The sequence below is a fragment of the Triturus cristatus genome, chromosome 2_1 (genome assembly GCF_964204655.1).
Source record: "Triturus cristatus chromosome 2_1, aTriCri1.1, whole genome shotgun sequence".
In the NCBI taxonomy this organism is placed as follows: domain Eukaryota; kingdom Metazoa; phylum Chordata; class Amphibia; order Caudata; family Salamandridae; genus Triturus; species Triturus cristatus.
The window spans coordinates 866,748,800-866,769,161 of NC_140581.1; the positions used below are offsets into that span (position 1 = coordinate 866,748,800).

Consider the following 20,362-nt stretch of genomic DNA (forward strand, 5'->3'; position numbering starts at 1 on the left):
TTACCTTTGTGAATCGTGCCTTACGTTTTTTCTATAGGAACAAGCCCCTTGTAAACAGCCAGCCAGCATTATTTCTCCATGAAATTTCATCTTGCCAGGCAAAGACTTTCGCCCTCACATGTGAAATGTTCACGCCATATCATACTAACGACACAACGTCTACACATTCCTAACACCACCTATCCCCGCAATTTCACAATTAAATAGACGTGCCACAGGTTCTTTAATAAATCTTACATTTTCCTATCCCAATAAATAAATAAATATGGTGATTAAACCTTGATTTCATTGTGCACATTCGCTAGTGGCCCAACGTCAAATATAAACAGATACAGTACATATACATTGGTACATATCTCATATAATTCTGATATATGAAGAGCAATAGACTATCTTTACAATGCAAAATAAATATTCTGAATTTTTTTATTTTCTTCGCTGTCACCCGGTCTGCCAGAGAGAGGGTAAATAAAATTTAAAAAAAGGCAATACAATTATAAGAGTGTTTGGGTAGATATGTTAAGACAGGCTCCCATATCACACAACATAAATCTTGACATCTTTGTCAATTGTATTATAAAAGATATTCTCGGTGTACAATATCTGACTGCACAAGGTGTGCCTCAGTACCTTACAGTAACCGTGATGGAGAAGTTGGTTTGATCCACCAGTACTACTGAAGGTAAATTCCTGAACATGTAGTACCCTACTTCGACACTGGCAGGATTAAGTGTACTTTGTTATGAGCTCACACGCTGGACCAGAGTCGTTTCTACAATTTGTATTAATGTGTAAGAATTAAAAGTAATAGCTGTACCTCAAGTTATTTAAAATGAGGATGCAATTAATTGCAATCACCCAGTTGTCAAGAAATGTATCACACTTTGCACCAAATAACTGCAGTTTATATTGAGTTTCGATAAAATGCGAATGGTGTGAAAGATGGCATACTATATTGTTATTTAAGACGTTAGTATACTTTCTTAAATGGGTGTTGCATCAACACATATTGTGGCTTTATGGAGTAGCACATTTTTGAAAAATTGGAAACAAATATCTGGAATGATTGAAGTCTTGCAAAAACACTGATCCTCTGGAGTAGAGGTGGTGCGAGTCAGAGGAAATTACTAAGAATGACGCATTTAATCATTGTGCCATGAAGGTGGTTCAGTATGTGAAGTTTTGGATTGCAGACTATGATTATCAAAGTCACCCAGGGCCTCTAGTGGCCGGACAAACATAGACTGACTCAGCATCCCAACCAGCCTTCACCCATTTCCCTATCCACTCCCTATCCACTTACTTGTCATCAACTCACGAGAACTAGGATGTGGAGGAGCAGGTACTGACAGTGCCATAGCACCGCGCCCTGTGAAGTACAGTCAATAATCGTACTGGATGGAGTCCCATTAAGCAGGGCCTGTGCTTTAACTTTATGAAAGACGAGAAGTAGCGGATCCAGTGTCCAACGGCAAGGAAAACAAATGTCTCTCAATAATGCCCCACGAGAAGGGTTTATTTTCTTTGCCCGCTGAAATATTAGAATTATGTTTCCTATTCAAGTGTAGGCCTCAGAGTTCACTGTGACAATGGCTCTCTGGAAACATGGTCCTTCAGACTATCTATGTGAGGAATTTAAGGAAAAAAATAAAGAGAGGTGGCAGTACTTAAAGCACAAATTCCAAAAGACCATGCCAACTTTTAGGTTTCCTAAATTAATAACTACATCATTAACTCGGGAAACACATAACCTTCCACTGCTATGCCTGCAGGCCTTTCAGTAGGGGGGAAATGGTTGTCTGAAGACAATTTAGCATTTTAAATGCCCTGATTCAAAATGCTGTTCTTTATCAATGAACATCAATAAAACAGTGCAGAGGAAGAGGAATTCATGACAACAACAGCACAGTAGATTTATCTCTGAACATTTGATGTCTCGTGAAAGTATCCTTCAATCCTGAAGTCGTCGAATTGGCTGCATTTACAAAAGGCCAATGATAATTTACGCTGTTGAACCCCTTTTTTCTTTGCCCATTTTGTTCAAGTGATTATGTGAGTAAACTATCCTCTCTTGTGAAGTACGTGTGCTGAATCCACTTCTGGGATGCGCAGTGTCCTATGGAATGTCCTTCTCTGCGCAGCAGCATTGCGGAGAAGAGAAAGGGAGACAGACAGATGTTCTGGAAGACACAGAAATGCAGCACTATGAACACAACCACAAACGAGGAGGGAAATGTCTTCCATGCATGTCGCGGAGGCAGTGGACAGGCCTTCAGATGTAAACAGGCTGCTCTTGTGCAGTCAACAGTCTATACATGGCTGCTGGCATGGTCTTCATGTGAATCTGGAGGGGAAAGAAAGACAATCTTTATTCAGAAAAGAAAGGGCTTCAAGAAGCAATTGCTCTTAGAAGAATGGTGTCCCTCAAGGCCTGTCCACTAACATGACCTGCACAATTTCTAGGTCTTCTTTCAAAGTATGATAAGAATGCTAAAATAACTATTCAGCTTTAAATATTGTTTATTTGGAAGGGAAGTCTAGCTTTTGCTTTTACTTTTCCTACTCAATGTTTTCCTATATAAAAGACTTCAGTTGAGCGTCAATTGTTTTCCCATTAATTCAAAGTTTTTAAAGTAGCCTAAACGTGCTCTGCTCACACCTGTAGATCTCAAAACATGCCCCCTTTGTTATCACCGAACTGCACTGCATGTTTGTCTATTGGGGAAGTCAGGGGTAGCAGGTGGTACCCCTTGCATGCTCTTTTTTTATTTTGTATTTTTTTATTTTGCAGAGTTTTATATAGCGCGAACTTGACCCGAATCCAATCAGGTATCAGAGCGCTTTACATAGCACCAGTTACGTTACATGAGGACACACATTCATTTTTTTGTTAGGCACAGGGAGATTAAGTGATTTGCCCGGAATCACAGGATGTTCAGCGTCATTACCGAGACTCGAACCCAGTTCCCCAGGTTCGAGGTCGAGCGCCCTAGACGTTAGGCCAACTCCTTCTCCTACCTCTTTGGTATCCCTGGCACACAACCCCTGGTTCTCAAGGGTCATGAGGTAACAGCATGAACTTAAACTTTTCTGTAGTTGTAGCCCCCTTCCCTTAGCTCCTCAACAGCAAATATTGCACTGTTGAAGGCTTAGGGATGAGACAAGAGTCAACCATGTAATGCTACAGGAGGTGAAAGACTATGTGGTGTAATTTCCACTATCTCTGGTAAGTTGCTGAATTGGCGTTCAGGTTCTGTTGGTATTTAAATTGACAATACCTTTCCATGTGTTAGGGCCCTTTCATATCTCTGCCTCCTGATAGCTGGTTTATCAACCTGTTGGACCCGGCCTCGTGGCGTGGCCCATTCAGACCCGTAGCGACACCAGGCTACCCCCTACACTACACTGACTAGCGTAGCCTCCCCGACCCAGAACCCGGGGCTACCCCTGTCCTCACCTCCATCTTCCCAACACCAGGCACCCGTCCAAACGGATGCTTCCGAGCATGGCTTTGGAGCCGTCCTCTCCCAGCTCAATGAGAAGGGCGTAGATCAGCCCGTGGCCTTCATTAGCCGAAGGTTACTGCCCCGGGAGCAACGATGGAGCACCATTGAACGTGAGGCATTCGCCGTAGTCTGGGCCCTAAAGAAACTGCGACCCTACCTCTTCGGAACCCACTTCCGAGTCCAGACGGATCATCGACCCTTACGGTGGCTCATGCAGATGAAGGGGGATGACCTCAAATTGCTACGATGGTCTATCTCCCTCCAGGGGAAGGACTTCACAGTAGAGCATCGCCCTGGCAACGACCACGCCAACGCTGACGGCCTCTCCAGATTCTTCCGCCTCAGCGAAGAGAACCCCCAAGAAGATGGGTAGTTCTCTCCGGACTTCAGCTGGGGGGGGGTGGGGGGGGACGCGTGTTGGACCCGGCCTCGTGGCGTGGCCCATTCAGACCCGTAGCGACAGCAGGCTACCCCCTACACCCCACACTACACCGACTAGCGTAGCCTCCCCGACCCAGAACCCGGGGCTACCCCTGTCCTCCCCTCCATCTTCCCAACACCAGGCACCCGTCCCATTCCCCCGGCCTCGCGGCCTCCAGTACCCAGCCCCACACCCCCGATGGCTGCCCTCGACCCCAGCGCAACCACGGCCTAGTCGCTCCATGCCGGCTGGGGGGAGAGAACTCCTGGTGAGCAGGAGAGGGAGGAGTGGTTTCATTCACACCTGGCCTCCTCCCAAGAGATGGTTTCGATCGGCCCTCCGGCCACCCTGAGGGCTGGCTCCACGCCTACTGCGTGTCTGGATCTCTCCCGACCCCGCTTTGAAAGGATCTAAGGGCCGCGTGGCAGGAACCCCCAACAAACGACCCCCAGGAGCTAAGACCCGTGCCCGTGAGGACTCCGGACATCAAAGAGGAGTCGACCTATAACAAGGGGCGCCCTGGGACCCTCGGCAGTTGAATCCTGGAACGAACAAGCCCTGCTGACGTGGTCGCGGCTGAAGAACATCCCCACAATATCCTACGGAACTCTTGGAACCTTGGTGAGCCCTGCAGACAGCGTCGCGGCTCTACCTGGCAGAGACGGACTTCTGCCTAACGACATCCGAGTCCTGCTGACGTGGTCGCTGCTCACCTTGCACCCTAGAGAACTCTGAGCCCTGCTGAGTGACTCGCGGCTCCTGGAAGATGGTCCGACCTCCGACACCCGGACTCGAGTCCTGCAGAGTGGGCACCCGCTCAAGAGACATTCCGGTCCGACTGGACCCCAAAGATCATCTCGTATCTTCCGGCTCGAGGATTGAGAGCTGTGCGCCGGATACGCTTCCACATTGACCCAGATCCTAAGACTGTCCCGCTACCCCTACCCCAACCGAGACTTTGTGAGCACTTGCTCTACTTGTACATACTCCTGCGGATCATAAAGATCCTGATATTGCTAGATAAAGCATACGTATTCTAGAATCTACGGTGTGGTGTCTCTGTGTTGCCTGGTACTGAAGCAGTGTGTACGATCCTAAGTGTGAGACCCAGTCCTGAAGGGGACTCCGCCCAGTGCTCGGCTATTTCTCCCGGAAGGGTGGGCGCAGGGGGGTCAAGCACCTATTCTGTCCTCCCCTGGGGCTAGCCCTTCCAACACAACCCATTAAGAGCATGATTTACATGTCGTTAGGGGCCAGATGTATCAAGCATTTTTTGGGTCGCAAATGGCCCGATATGCCAAATTGGGCCAGTTGCGTAAGGAAAAATGCATTTTTGTATCATTCCCAAATTGTGATTCGGTAACGTTACCAAATCGCAATTTGGAATTGCGAATACATACCGATTTGGTATTAGGAAGGGGAGTGTTTAGGGCGTCCCTTCCTAATACCGAATTGCAGTGGTATGTGTGAATGTTTAGCGAACGAAAAGTGGCCACTAAACATTTATTTTTTACCACCTACTTCAAGTAGGTGGTAACCCATTCGCAAATGGGAAGGGGTCCCCAAGGAACCCCTTCCGCTTTGTGAATGTTCATAAAAACTTATTTTAGGAGCAGGCAGTGGTCCCACGGACCATTGTCTACTCTTGCCGCTACTTATATGCCTGATTCTTACTTGAACCTGGACATATGAACCTGGACAAATGAAAGTGTTCTGTTACATCTAAGATAGCATTTATCAAATGACGGTAAACGAAGCTGCAATTTATATAAGATGGCCGAGCCTAGGCACCATTGCCCTCACCTTGGGCTTAGACTGTGCCCCTTTCGAACAAGGCAATACCAGCGCATATGAGGCTGCTGTACAGGGGCATGTGATAGCTCTAAATGAGTATCTGAGACTTTAACTGGGCATATGAGGTTATGCTAGTCCTGGGAAGTAGCTAATATAATATGAGGACAGTCAGTACCAGGACATATGAGGCAATATCTGGGCATTTGAGAAACCTTGTCTTTGGCATGGAAAGCTCTACTTTGGTATATATAAGGCTACACCCAGAAAAATGCCATCAGTGCCTGAACAGACTTGGAATTCTTCCAAGCAGCAATGCTGAAAGAGGTCACCGCTGCTGTTAGTAAAAAGTAGTAGTTCCCATGCACTATTCGTACCTCACCCACAGCATTGGAGAGAATATGAACAATCTTCTCATGGGGTGTTGCGACAACACTCTGCCCATTGATCTCAATTATGCGGTGGCCCACTCGCACTCCGCCTCGCTCAGCGATTCCCCCTCGCATTAAGCTGCAGATCTGAAATAGAAGGACACAATGTTCAACTGTGGTCATCTGACAACACAATATAGCTATATTATTAATGGCTGCTGGATTCTTGCAGAACATGGTAAACTGTGTCATCTTGCATCAACAGATCAAACAGCAGTTGTTTTTCTACAAATGCTTCAGCTCTTTTCTCAACAGAGATGGGTAGCTACAGGTCATAGTGCACCAGCGCTAAGATAAGCGTGCAGCTATCTGAATACTTTGAGAGGGTAATGTTGAATTGTTCTTTCACCGTTCCAATCGCCAGTCCTCTCAATGTATTGTTGACAGTTTTTTTGGTAAAATAATCATATCAGGTAATGCTGCTCTAGAGAGTTTCATCTTGTATCAGTCAGCCACTTGAATTTAGGTTTACTTCCGACTAAATACATTAACGCACGGTAACGTATAAAATTAATATCGTTAAACATAAGAAATTCACAATCATGTAAAAAAATATTAAAAATCATAAATTCAAGATTTTTTGTAGTGAGGATTTGGATTATTGGTCCATTCTCGTTTTTCTGATAGTGAAAGCTAATCTTCAGGGAGGCGTTGTTTCTAATACATTTACAGATCTGACCACTGGACTAAGCACTGGTTATTCATCCGGATGTTGGAAATTTGATGAACCCTGTGTTAAGACTCTTCTTTTGTTTTCCAAGGTTGCATATTTTCTCCTGGCTCTGCAACGGCTGGTGTTATGTTATAACCCAGCAAAATGTTAGGCACAGCGGTGAGGTAAACTTTGGGGATTACAGTGTTAGCTCATTGCTGGCTCTGATTGGGATTTGGGGATGGAGGGCACATGCTTGGGCCCTTTTGGCCTGCACTGTGATGACTGAAAGAATTATGTTAACTTCAGTCGCTGGATTTAATTGCACCGAATAATCCATTTTGGTTGGCCACGTTCAGCAGGTTTCTGGATTGTTTGAACATCATTCCAGGTCTTAAGTTTTTGGAGTGCCTAGGTGTCTTTATGAAAATGCAAATGTGTAGGCAGTATGTCAACTGCTGGGGTCAGAATGTGGGCACCATGTCTGTGTGTAGACAGCAGGTACCACTTTGGGTGCCAGAGTTTCCTGTTGTGCGTTTCTGTATGTGTGTTTTGTTGCTTGTATGTTTTTTACCATGGTGTAGTGGAAGTGTTCAGCTTTGTCTGAGGATTCACCAACTTTACACTACATAGTTTCATATTTTAAAGAGTTTATACCAAGGTCTTTGATTATTGTGTGAATTCTCTAGATGGCCTTTACATCTTTGTTATTCATGGGCTTGGGGCAGCATATCTTTTTCTTTTCTCTACAAGTAATCTCTTTAAGGTGCTAACAGGAAGACAGCTGGAGGGTATCCTGTAATGAGAATAGTAGCCTAATATTCCATCTAGCTAAAATGATCAAATAAAGTGTGGCCAATATAGCTGCGTGAATATTTGGCATACTTGTTCTTAACTGTTTTTTAGTGCTACAATCACTGTCTGGTACATTTTGCAACGATGTAACATGTAACAGGTGTGGAAAGAAGACATTATTAAAAGGGCAGGATATGGGGGAAGTTCATTGTCCTCTGTAATTTACAATATCAAAAGCATAGCTACTAACTTGAGTGTCAGCAGGTTCTCAGACAAGCTCAAAGGACATATTTCTAAGCTCAACAAACTCCCAGGACAAGTGACTAATGAACCCTTCTCTCGGACTTGACCGAGAAGAGGAAATGGAAGAATCAAGTTGACAGTCCAAAATGATGTAATCGTAATCATCACACAAGGGATGATGTGCTTTAGATCTTGTGTATGATTTTTTTAAATCCTTCAGTGACTGGACAACAGCAGCCTCTTATGGGAAACATCTGGTGATCGTGGTGGGGTCAGTTCTTTAGTTAGGTGTTGAGTGAAGTGCTCATTGCAGGCTGCCTACCACGGATATCTGAACACAAGGAGTCGAGACCGCACGGACAGGCAGTACTGCAACTTAGAGTCTTACTGAAAATTACCGGAGGAAGAACTACAATTACAGAAGACACACATGGAAACATTGTCAAATAGATTCTGGTGAAAACGGAAGATCTCAATCAAGAGGTGCGGTAGAGAAAGTCAGAGAAGCAATTTCGACTTGAGTCGAGAAAGTCAGAGAAGCAATTTCGACTTGAGTCGAGAAAGTCAGTGAAGCAATTTCGACTTGAGTCGAGAAAGTCAGAGAAGCAAGCGAGAAAGTCAGAGAAGCAATTTTGACTTGAGTTGAGAAAGTCAGAGAAGCAATTTCGACTTGAGTCAAGAAAGTCAGAGAAGCAAGCGAGAAAGTCAGAGAAGCAATTTCGACTTGAGTCGAGAAAGTAAGAGAAGCAATTTCGACTTGAGTCGAGAAAGTCAGGAAAGCAATTTTCCTTTTTCTTCAGAGGTGAGGGATGTTGCATTATGGGGTGACAGAAAACTATACCGTGGTAAAAAGGTAATGTTAGGCGGTTCCTAAGGTGGTACAGTTTGGCTAGGAAAAAAGCAATTAATTAGCTGTATTTTTTCCTGGATTGAGAGTATATTGGGTCAAATGTTAAAATTATCTAGTTATACAATCAAAGTTCCGAAAATGTATATTTGAAATACCAAGAGTTTCAAAGAGTTAGCTTCAGTGAAAATGTATGTTAGGGTTAGGAGTACGTGTAGAGACAGGGATAGGCTTATGGACAGTGTTTGGTAAAAGCTAAGGGTGTTGATGTTGGGTTGCATTGTGCTTTGTGTTAGTGAACTGCAGTGTGCTGTTTTGTAACATGCCTGGTTACTATGTTCCGCCCCCCTCGCCACTTCATCACATGCAGTTTTTTCCTACCTCATCTCAACCAGACACCACACTACATACTCTTCTACATAAAGCACCTAATGCTTGCGATGTTCCAGTGACAATGATCTCTGTAAAGAGCTCTAATATTGCCTAGCGGGCTCTATCAGCCATTAGAGGCCTGCTCCAGTGTCCGGCTTGGGCCTTTAACGAGGGAGCGGGCCTTAAATGGCCGTTAGAGCCCACAACGGATGGCTCTAAGGCGATTAGAACATTCCGCCCCTAGAGGGCAGAATGTTCTAATTTGTTAAACATAGGCCTCACGGACCCCGAGGGGGATGAATTCCTCTCCGGCTCCATGAAGCCTTTGTTCACAGCAACAGCTGTGAACAAACATAGGAATGTTGATACTCTGGCCTTCTACCAGATATAAGAACCCCAGAGCACTCCATTGTCTTCAATAGAGCGCTCCACATTGCAATGTTCTAATGCTCTTTGGAGCTTGATCTGTGCTATACCAAATACCACAAAATAGCAAGGATAAAAATAAATGAGGAATATGTACAAGGAACGATATATTATGGTGAGTTTTCATTTTTTGTGATATCTCAGAATTTCTAGATCCATTTAGATTTCTGGTGCGGTTTTTCGAACAGCCTTGTTTTTTAATAGTATAGACAGAAGAGACACGGACTGGGTGGTTTCCTCAAGTGCAACGAGGATAGATTGCTAGAAGAGCTGCAGACATACTTACAATTCCATTCTGCACACTGAAACCCAGCTGGTACCGGAGGTCTGGTCTCCTGATCAAGACGGTGGTCACTGGTGGGCACCGGACGATGTTCAGCTTCACCCTGGACTGGTTTTTCAGGCCCTAAGAGACAGTACAAAGCTGCTGAGTGACATTCAGCAAATGCATGGGTGCTTTAGAAGTACCATAGTGCAGTAAATAAACATGCCACATAATCAATTGCCAGGTGGCTGTTTTATTGGTGGACATTTTAATTAATGAGGCAATCAGACTGATTACACCTTTCGTTAGTCAGAACATAACATTATGCAATAAACGCAGATTAAAATGCAATGTGTGCTACTGCATGGAAATAGAGGCTTTTCATAATATGGCCTCTAAGTTTATCTGAAACGCATATGACACACAAGACAAACTGTGTCTGAAAAACACTAGGGTTACACTTCCCCTCTTGCTAACCCCAAGGGAAGTGGAGATCAAGAGTACTACACACCCTCCATTTGTTCACATCCCTCTGCTCACCCTCTAAGCATGTCTCAGATCTGAGCTATGCTTGCTGCTTGGCACAGCATGTTTACTGTCTGAAGAATTAACCAAGAAATGGGGGGCTTAGGTTTTTGTTCTCATCAATCATGTACTTGACCAGACATCCCAAGTTTTAAGGATCTGAAAGACACACCATTATTACAGACGTTGAGGACAAGTGAAACCTGTTTCCCCTGTTTTCCATGCTTCAAAATCTAGGGGTTTGCCCTATTAATCCCACCACATCTGGGCAAAGATAAAGGTTGTATAAAAAAATAATGTGTAGGAAAGGATTTAAAAAAAATATTACAATAGAGAGGACATCAATTAATCTCTATTGATGGGTATTGGTGTCCTAACCAACTTGCATTGGTTTAGTTCCAAACTCACAAGCAAACATCAAATCCAAGTATCCAATATTGTTTATCAGGCAAACAAACATTTAAATACATAAACAAAACATCACAAAATATATAATATGCATCCATTGCATGCCCGAGCCAAAGCATATAGGGCCTTATTTATGAGGCCTTGCGACAGTTTTGCGCTTCCGTTGCGTCCCTTTTTGTGACGCATGGGCAGCGTAAAACATGCCTCCTGTTGCGCCCTATTTACAAAGTGATGCATCTAAGCAGATGCGTCATTTTGTAAACCCCTGCGCTACATTATACCTGCGTCAGGTATAATGTATACAGGGTGGGCGTTTCAACGTAAGTAAGCCTCGTAGAAGTGACGTAGTGAATTCTATGAGATTTCACTGCGCCACTTCTATGACTCAAATGCGTCAATATCTTAGGCCTGCTTCACAGCAGGTGTAAGATTGACACAGGCCCTTTCACATGGGGCATGCCCCATGTGAAAGGACACATTGCTGGAGTTGCGTCACTTTTGTGACACACTCCAGCAATGTGTCACTTTTGCGCCTACAGATACGTCAGAAATACTGACGTACCTGTAACTCCTTGCGACATGATGTGTTATACAGTAAATATGATGCATCCATCATGTCGCAAGGAGGGCGCACTGAGAAGTGACGCATCGCTGCTTTCACGCAGCGATGCGTCACTTCTCATAAATGAGGCCCTTAGTCTCATATAAGGTCCAGCCTGTTACTCTTTCTAGAGCTGACTCAGTGCCCCCCTAGGCACCTACAGGCTAAATCCCCATCAGTCATTCCTGAAAAGGTAAATGTATGCGAAGCCTAAGGTAGCGTAAAATTGATAAGCAATGTCCGTAGATAGGTTCTGCGACAAAAATGTGTCCTGTAAATAGACAAACAAACAAATTCATTGTCAGATCTGCCACATAACGTCATTTAAGCAGGAAGACCTTGAGAGATCTCCATGATGGCGTAATCCACAGGTGATGTTTGGTCACATAACCTGGAGCGTACCTCACATAAATGCTTTTTTTTATTGTACTAAATAATTTAAAAAAGATTCTGTCACTTTCATGAACTCAAACATAGGCAGATATCTCCTTAAGATGCGCACCTGAAAGGCAAAACCAAAAGCAGGCGATCTTAAAAGAATGAGACCTTTTTTATTTTAAAAAAAGGCATATTTTTAGTTGTTAGTTGTCAAAGTCCGTTGCTCTTTAGTGTCTGAAGGGTACCGCAGAAGGGCATTAACAGCAGTGGCGCCTTATTAAATGTTCATTGATCCCCCACAATGCTCTTTCCATACAAAGCCCAATATCCCACGTTTTGACAGAAAATGGGTAAAGGTTAATAGTTAAGGGTTCAGTTCATACAATTTTTATGTGAGTTGTGTGTTCCTCCTTCCTGGGTGTGACTTACTCATGAATTTCCATGATAGATATTTTTGCATGTGGAAAAAAGTTTGAGAATCAGGACTAATTTATTTCCTGTTCAGGAGTACTAAAAAACCTCTGACAGAAAAATACTCTGTGAATCGTATCCTTCAGCACATTAATAATAATAATAATAATAATAATAACCCAAATTTTGTAAAGCGCGAACAATCACCCGTAAGGGTCTCTAGGCGCTGGGGGCCGTCGGGAAGATTAAGCAAGCTATTGCCCAGATTCACATGGTGCTGGGCAAATCTGCTGCCGGCGCTGGGGATCGAACTGTGATCCCCAGATTCTGGAGTCATCCGCCCTGGCCGCGGCGCCACACCTCTTCCCCAAGAGAAAGGGTTGCTCCCCCTCCAGCCTCCCCCTCTCAAACCCCTGCCCACACTGGCAAGTACAACACAAAGGGGCACATGCATCAAGCTAATTACCGATCGCAAAGTAGCCGATTCTGCTAATCGGCTCCTTTGCGACAGGTAATTAGCCTTAGGAATGCATCAAGCCCAAAGCCATTCGCAAAATAGGTAATCGCAAAATTTGCGATTACCTATTTTGTGAATGCTGTTAGGAAAACCCAATTTGCGATTCCCTAAATGCAAATCAAGAAGCATTCTCAGAATGTGACTTTGCATTAAGGAATCGCAAATTACCAACAATTTCAAGTTGATGGTAATTTGCGATTCCTTCGAAAAGTGCACAAAATTGCATTTTTGTAAGTGCCCTTAGGGCATGTGTGTGCGCCACATGTCAATTTTGGGGGTGCATCAGGGTGGCCTTTTGGCCCCCTGGCACTCTTGCAATTGAATTCGCAATTAGCGATTACCTATTTGGTAATCGCAAATTGCGACTGGTTTCCCATTCATTCCTATGGGTCTCTAGGTAGGAATCGCCTATTTTTTTTGCCAAACCTACATGCATAGGCAATAGCGATTCCTTAATAATCGCTATTAAGGAATCGCAATTGCTTAGTTGGATGCATGGGGCAGAAAATGGCTCTGATATCAATTCCGCTGCGAAGTGAATTATGAATTAAGATCTGAATGAATCGTTACACCTTGACTTTTCAGTAAAAAAATTAATAAATTGGGTTTTCATGCAGATTTCAATATACTCTGTCAAGCAGTTGGGCTGTAATATTTTTTAGCTGTGAACTATTGTTTCTGTGTTCAGGATCTTTGCCTAGGTCCTTCTTTAACTAAACATTTTACTGGACGATGTAGTAATTCACACTATTGGCCAGTAGAGGGCACTAAATGACAACAATGGTGCTTCTCTGTGGGTCATTACCTTAATGAGTGCAATGCGAAGGGCTTTTCATAGTCCTAGGGCCACTTGTACGACCATTTCATTTTGCGACTCTCTAATTGCGATTCTTTGCGATCTACTAATGTATCTCAGCCACATTTAGCGATTCCTAATGAGGTCGCAAATGACCTTCCTTATCAATATTCATGAGGTAGATCGCAATTTGCAACCCATTGGGAATGGCCTGTCATCACAGGGATGATGGCATGCTAGGGTCAGCAGACCACTATGACTGTGGATGCTTTTTAAATAAAGAGTTTTTTAAAACAAATGCAGGCCATTTTCCCTAAAGGAAAATGGGATGCATTTAAAAATGAAAAATTAAAAGTTTCCTTTTAATTTTCTAAGAGTAAGCAGTGATCCGTGGGACCACTGCCTGCTCTTAAAAAATGTTGCCGCCCACATTCACAAAGGGGAAAGGGATCCTTGGGACCCCTTCCCATTTTGCAAATGGGTTGCCACCTCCTTCACAGATTCGGTAAAGTATGAATATTTTGAGATCGCATTTCGGTCACAAAACATTAATACATGCCCCTGCGACTCACTATTAGGAAGGGACATCCTTGGCACGCCCCATTCCAATAGCAACTCACAAACCCTATTTTGCGAGTCAGTAATAGGTAGGACTCGCAAAATAGGGTTAGTACATGCCTGAAGCCATTTTTAGCATTCGCAAAGGGCCTATTCTCCATTTGCGACCACTAAAAAAAAAAAGGTTGTACATCTGGCCCCTACATAGGATTCTGCAGCAGAGTTAACGGGGGCACAGACTTCTGTCTTCATTCACCTGGGACCAGTGGAAATCATATACACCCCACATATTCACAGAATACTTATTGAAATGTGGCGAATCAAACTAAGTTAATGCCCCCTACCTGGGCCATCCCTAACAAGTAACTAACTAGTAACCAGGTTGTATTGTTGTTCTTTTATTTACCATTTCCCCTGCTTACATTAACTGCATTTTGTGCTAATATCCTCAAAATAGTACGGCGGTACAAAAGGGGGTGGTGATGGACGGAGCATCAAAACCAATCAAAAAACTGATCCATCACCGTTCTTTAGGTCACTCTGCCACCCCAGTTCAGACATGGCCATATGCAAATCAGTCTGACCCTGTGCCTCGTGGGAACAGTCCAGCCCGAACTGCCAAGCCATGCCTTCCCTGGACCGGAAACAAGCTTCCTAGGACTGGTTTCTGGCATTTCAGCCGTCTTCAGCCAGGCTTGCTTGAATCCAGTGGCAAAGTGAGCAAGGAACTCACGTCTGAGCATACCCTGCCAACTTATGGCAAACAAAGCGGTACAAAAGGGGGTGGTGATGGACGGAGCATCAGAACCAATCAAACACTCACACCCAGTCAAGAGATCTGGGTTTGATCCATCACCGTTCTTTAGCCCACTCTGCCACCCCAGTTCAGACATGGCCATATGCAAATCAGTTCAAAATAACCATCTATTAATTTACCTTTTTTATAGCATTTATATTCAAATAGATATATGAATTAGGAAAACGTAGAGAAATACATAAACATAACAACACAAACACGGGGGTGAGTTAATACTTTTGTAATTGAAAGATGCAACTTAAGTTTGATGTTACACTACGGAGTTGTGCATTAAAAAGTAAATCTTAAACTATGGCAAATGCTCAACAATAAGGACCCGGTAATCCCAACTCAGTCTGTAACATGATTTAGAAGCCAATTCAGATTGCAAGCCCCACTGAGAACCTGCGGGTCAGGAGCGTTGCCCCATTTCGATACAAAACTGGTGAAATCACATGCCTGGAATGAATACAGAAAGGATAAATGTTGCATGTTATTCCACATTCCATCGGCCGACTCGGAGTGGCGGGACACTGCACAGTAAAGGTAATGCTGTAGTAGGCACCTGCTTGCCTCTGGTTACTCGTGATCTAAGAAAGAGGAGGTCTACACCAAATGCACTGCAGCCAATGAAACTAGCTAATCAATCTAAAATGCACAGGTGTAATCCATATGAGTTAATCTTATATATTACCTATTGGTGGTCGCCAGTAGGTAGTTATAGTTAGGACCATGTTTCCATAGGAATAGCCTTTTTTAACTTGCCTATATCTTTGGCACCGGTTGACGAATCTTCCCGAAAATTTCCAAGACAAGTTTGCCGGTGATTCCTGTTGTGCATGGAAAGTTTCAGTGCGATCCACAAAGCGGGGCCGAGAAAGCAGGAGGGGGGGTCAAAAAAGTGTTTTTCCCTAGAGATTTTTAGACACGACTACAGCCCGAACCACTGGATGGAATTACACTAAAGTTGGCCGACAGGTAGCTCTTGGTCTAGAAGAGGTGTAAATCCGTTCAGAAGTTTTGGAGTTAATAAAGGAAATCCAAATTGGTATATATAGGGAGGAGGATCCCAACAGTCCCCGTGCTGAAATCTGATTGGCTGCCAACACTTCAACCAGGAAGTGTTAACAGCCATTTTTGGATTTGCCTTTAGCTGAATGCCACAAAAACATTTAAAAAAAAGAAAAGGGGAAGGGTAGGAATACCCTGACACCCCCTAACTGTGGTCCGGGGGTCCCCCTGTGACCCTGACAGGGCCAAAAAGAAGTTTTTATTAACATTTTTGCCATGGAAATGCGATGGAGCCGCGAATCCACGACAAAAAAACAAAAAATCAAGCACGAGCTGCCGCATTTGTTTTGATTAGAGCCCTGAGTGGGCCAGGTCTCAGGAGGAGGCTGGCGCACTGGGCCCACCTACTGTGGATTTTACAGCCCCGGGGACCACAACCTTCCGGGGCTTTCTTGATGAAAAATGAGGGGGGCGCACGGGGCCCACTCTATGGGCTCTCTAAGCCCTGGGGACCACCACTTAAATAATATGTAATGGGGGACTCACAGACCCCCCGGGCACCACCACCTCCCCAGGCCCCAATATATATATTTTTTTAAATGGAGAGGGGCAACGCAGCCCCCTCTCGGACCACATAGGGCCCCGGGGACCACCACTAGCCAGACTGGTCCTGAAAAGTAAAGGAGGCCATACATGGCCATGGGGACCGCCAACCCCCCAGCGCCAGCTTCTGGTATGTCCCGTAGTGCCTACCCCAGAATATAGTTGTTTGCATTTGCTTGATAGACGTTGACAGCTCCCGCTAAGCTAAAACGAACACTCAGAAACTAGCAGAAAGAGGCAGAATAAAGGTCAGCAAAAAGCAGAAAGAGGCAAGATAAAGGTCAGAAACAAGCAGAAAGAGTCAAAGTAAAGATCAGCAATGAGCAGAAAGAGGCAAAATAATGGGAAGAAGGAGCAGAAAGAGGCATCATAGAAGGAAGGAGCGACCAGAGAAGAGGCAGACAAATGAGTAGATAATGAGCAGAGGAGGCACAAAACCAAAGACAGCAGAGAGTAGCGGACTGTAGGCAAGCTGGACAGGAGGACCATCACAGGGGGAGCTGGCATGAGGACCTGCTCCTGTGTGCCCCCTTCTTCTTTTTTTACTGTGCACCCACTGACAGACCCACTCAAACATTCACACACCCACTCACAGACCCACTCACACAACCACTCAAAGACCCACTCAGACACGCACACACCCACTCACTCACCCACTCACACAGGTTAAAGGTTACAGTTAGGAAATACATTTTTTTTTATTCAAAATTCACTGAAAAATACAACGGTTACAGGGACATCAAAGTTAGGAAATAAAATTATTTAAAAACGTAGAAACTGACTGAAAAAAACAAAGGTTAGAGGGACGGTATAGCTAGGCTCACATTTCACTTATACACCCACTCAATTACCCATACACCCAGTCAAACAGCCACTCATACGTACATCCACCTACACACCCAGTCACTCACCCATAGAGCCACTCACCCACACTCATCCACCCAGAGATCCACTAACATAGCCACCACAGTCACTGATACAGCTACTTGTGCACACACACACTCACCCTCTCATACAGCCACTCACCCATACAGCTACTCACACACCCACTTATTCACCCATACAGCCACTCACTCACACACCCAAACAGTCCCTAAGACACCCACTCCCACACTGATACAGACAGTCACAGTGCCAGTTAGATGCCATATATTAGAAACAGTACCACTCATTAATAGTACAAAAAGAATAGACATTGAACATATGAAGTAGCTTAGCATATATCTTTAATTCGAAGAAACTTTTACGAAAACACATACTCGCTGGATGATGGAATTTGAGATGTCATCAATGATGTCATCAGTGATGTCACTGACCATGTCATGAGTGATGTAATATGTGTGGTAATAAACAGTGCATTGTGGGGGCATAAGTTATAGTTAGCTCAGGTAACTAGAACTGCTGAATTTCAATGGTTTTGTACGAGTGAAATCTGAGCCTAACTAGAACATCCCTCTAACCTCTGGTTTTTGTGGTGACAGATATATATATAGATATATATTCACAGAAAAAAACAAAGGTTACAGGGATGTTAGAGTTATGACATAGAATTAAACAAAACCTTAGAAATTCACCCAAAAAACAAAGGTTACAAGGACCATATAGTTACGCTCAGATTATACACGCACAAAACCATAGAAATTCAGCAGTTATAGTTACCTGAGCTAACTATAGCTTATGCCCCCGCAATGCACAGCTTATGGCCACCCAATCGCGGTTTGTGAGAACCACCACTGCAGACCATTTGCAGATCGATCCGGACCAGGTTGAAGAGATTCCCCTGACGCTGTGCCCACTGGAACTTCAGGTCCCACTGTAGAGCCCGCATGTGCCACCTGGCATGTGTCACCAGCAGGATGCAGGAGGCCATGAGGGCCAGCAGTCTCAGAGTGAGTCAACCCAGAATAGAGGCTGAAATATCAGTATCATAGCCTGAATATACTGGACTCACCACTCTGAAGAATAAGCCCAAAACTGCCCTGTGTCCAGAACAGCTCTGATGAAAGGAAGTCTCTGAGAGAGTCAGGTGTGACTTTGGCATGTTGATAGTCAACCCCAGCGAGTGCAGAAGGTTCACCGTAGTCTGGAGGTGGGAAGACGACAGCCTGGGGTAAGCCTGCCTTTAGCAGCCAGTTGTCGAGGTAGGGGAAGGCTGACACTCCAGACCTCCGCAGATGATCTGCAACCATCACCATCACCTTGGTGAACAGCCAAGGGGCGCAGGTAAGGCCAAAAGGAAGGACGGTGAACTGAAAGTGCTTGTGGCCCACGGTAAAACGCAGATAGCGCCGGTGGGCAGGCAGGAAGGGAATATGAAAATAAGCGTTCTGCAAGTCCAAAGCTACCATCCAGTGTCCTGGATCCAGAGCAGACGAGACCTAGGCTAACTTGAAAATTTCTCCTTTTTGAGGAAGAGTTTGAGAGTTCGGAGATCGAGGATAGAGAGAAGGTCCTTGTCCTTTTTGGGAACCAGAAAATAGCGTGAATGACAACCAGAGCCTAATTCTGGCACCGGAACCCTCTGTATGGCTCCATTGGCCAAGAGAGCCAAGACTTCTTCGTGGAGAAGGGACAGATGATCCTCAATCAGCCGGTCATGAGCATGGGGGGAGGGCTAGTCTTGAAGGGGAGGGAGTAGCACCTTCGGAAAATCTGCAAAACCCACCTGTCTGATGTTATGGGCTGCCAGTGGTGCATGTGGTGGTAAAGGGGCAGGCTAGGAGGGTTTGGAGGCTGTTGCAGTAGGGGATGTGGCAGACTTACCAGATTACTGGCCACCTGACCCACGTTGTGTCTGGGTACAGTGCCCTAGGCCATGTAGAGGCTGGGTATCCTGCGCAGTGGCTGGGCGGGAATTGCACAGCTGGAAGCCCCTTCCGTAGCCACAAAAGGAGCGAAAGGCATATTGAGTTAGACGTTGGGCAGCAGAGAGACCCAAGGACCTGTCCGTAGCATGACAATCCTTAAGGCGCTCGAGCACCGAATCTGCCTCATCTCCAAAGAGACGGGTGCCATCAAAAGGAATGTCCATAAGAGAAGCTTGGACATCCTCCAAAAAAAATTTGTCCTCAGCCAGGTGTGGCGCCTAAGGGCCACTGCCGTGGAAAGCACTCTGCCTAGTGAGTTGGTTATGTCGAGTCTGCATCGAACAGTGAACTTTGCTGCGTCCCTCCCATCAGTGACCACTTGGGAGAATACAGCCCAGAACTGCTCTGAGACCTGGGCAGCACAGTATACCATAAATTGTGGGAATAACGGCCAAAAGGCATATGGTGTACACGGACCGCAATGCCAGGCTGGCGGAAGAAAGCATCTTCTTCCCAAATGAGTACAGCCTCTTCGATTACCTTATCTGGGGGAGCGGTAGGGAAAGCGCCTTGGGAGGCGGAGGCTTGGACCACCAAGCTCCTGGGGTAGGGTGTTGCATGAGGAAGTTTGGGTCCCTAGGAGTGGGGCGATGGTGGTGGGGAATCATCCAATTCACAGGAGCCTCAGTGCTGGGTTTGGATGAGGTACCCAACAGGACATCTGCAAGGGAATTTTTGAATGGGAGTAAGGGTTCTGAACTGGTGGCTCCCGGTTGCAGCACCTCTGTCACAAGATTAGTCTTGATAGCCACCGTGGGTAGCTGATGGGCAAGGACCTCAGCCACCCCTCCGCACCACCACTGCATAAGAAGCTCCCTCCTCCGTAGCTACGGTAGGGGACAAAAGCAGACCAGCATCTACAGACGTATCCAGGCTGCTGCCTCATCCAGGTCCTTACATCAGTCCACACCTTGTTCTTCCTCATGGATCTGGTATTCTAAAGGGTCCAGCGACCCCTCCCAGTCTTCACTGAGGCCTGGCTGATAAAAATAAGGCTGAGGCTCTGATCTAGGAGGTAAGGCTTCTGCTGGCGTTGGAGTCAGCCTTGGCTTATGCCCCTCCAGATACGTGAGAAGAGTCGGGGATGGCTGCGCCGGAAGGATATGCATTGGGATCGGCACCGGGGAAGGTCGAGATGGCAA

General features: G+C 45.2%; 1 protein-coding gene across 4 annotated transcripts in view; it reads right to left on the reverse strand.

Annotated features, from left to right (window-relative positions):
* Positions 1-421: 421 nt before the first annotated feature.
* APBA1 (amyloid beta precursor protein binding family A member 1) overlaps positions 422-20,362 on the reverse strand; it is a 413,377-nt gene continuing 393,436 nt past the window's right edge. For all 4 annotated transcript variants that reach the window (XM_085633001.1, XM_085633007.1, XM_085633010.1 and 1 more), the window contains 3 exons: positions 9,771-9,890; positions 6,096-6,236; positions 422-2,344 (listed from right to left, as the gene is read on the reverse strand). In XM_085633001.1, coding sequence (XP_085489127.1) covers positions 2,273-2,344; positions 6,096-6,236; positions 9,771-9,890 — 333 coding nt within the window. In that variant the 3' untranslated portion in view covers positions 422-2,272. The remainder of the gene's footprint in view (positions 2,345-6,095; positions 6,237-9,770; positions 9,891-20,362) is intronic.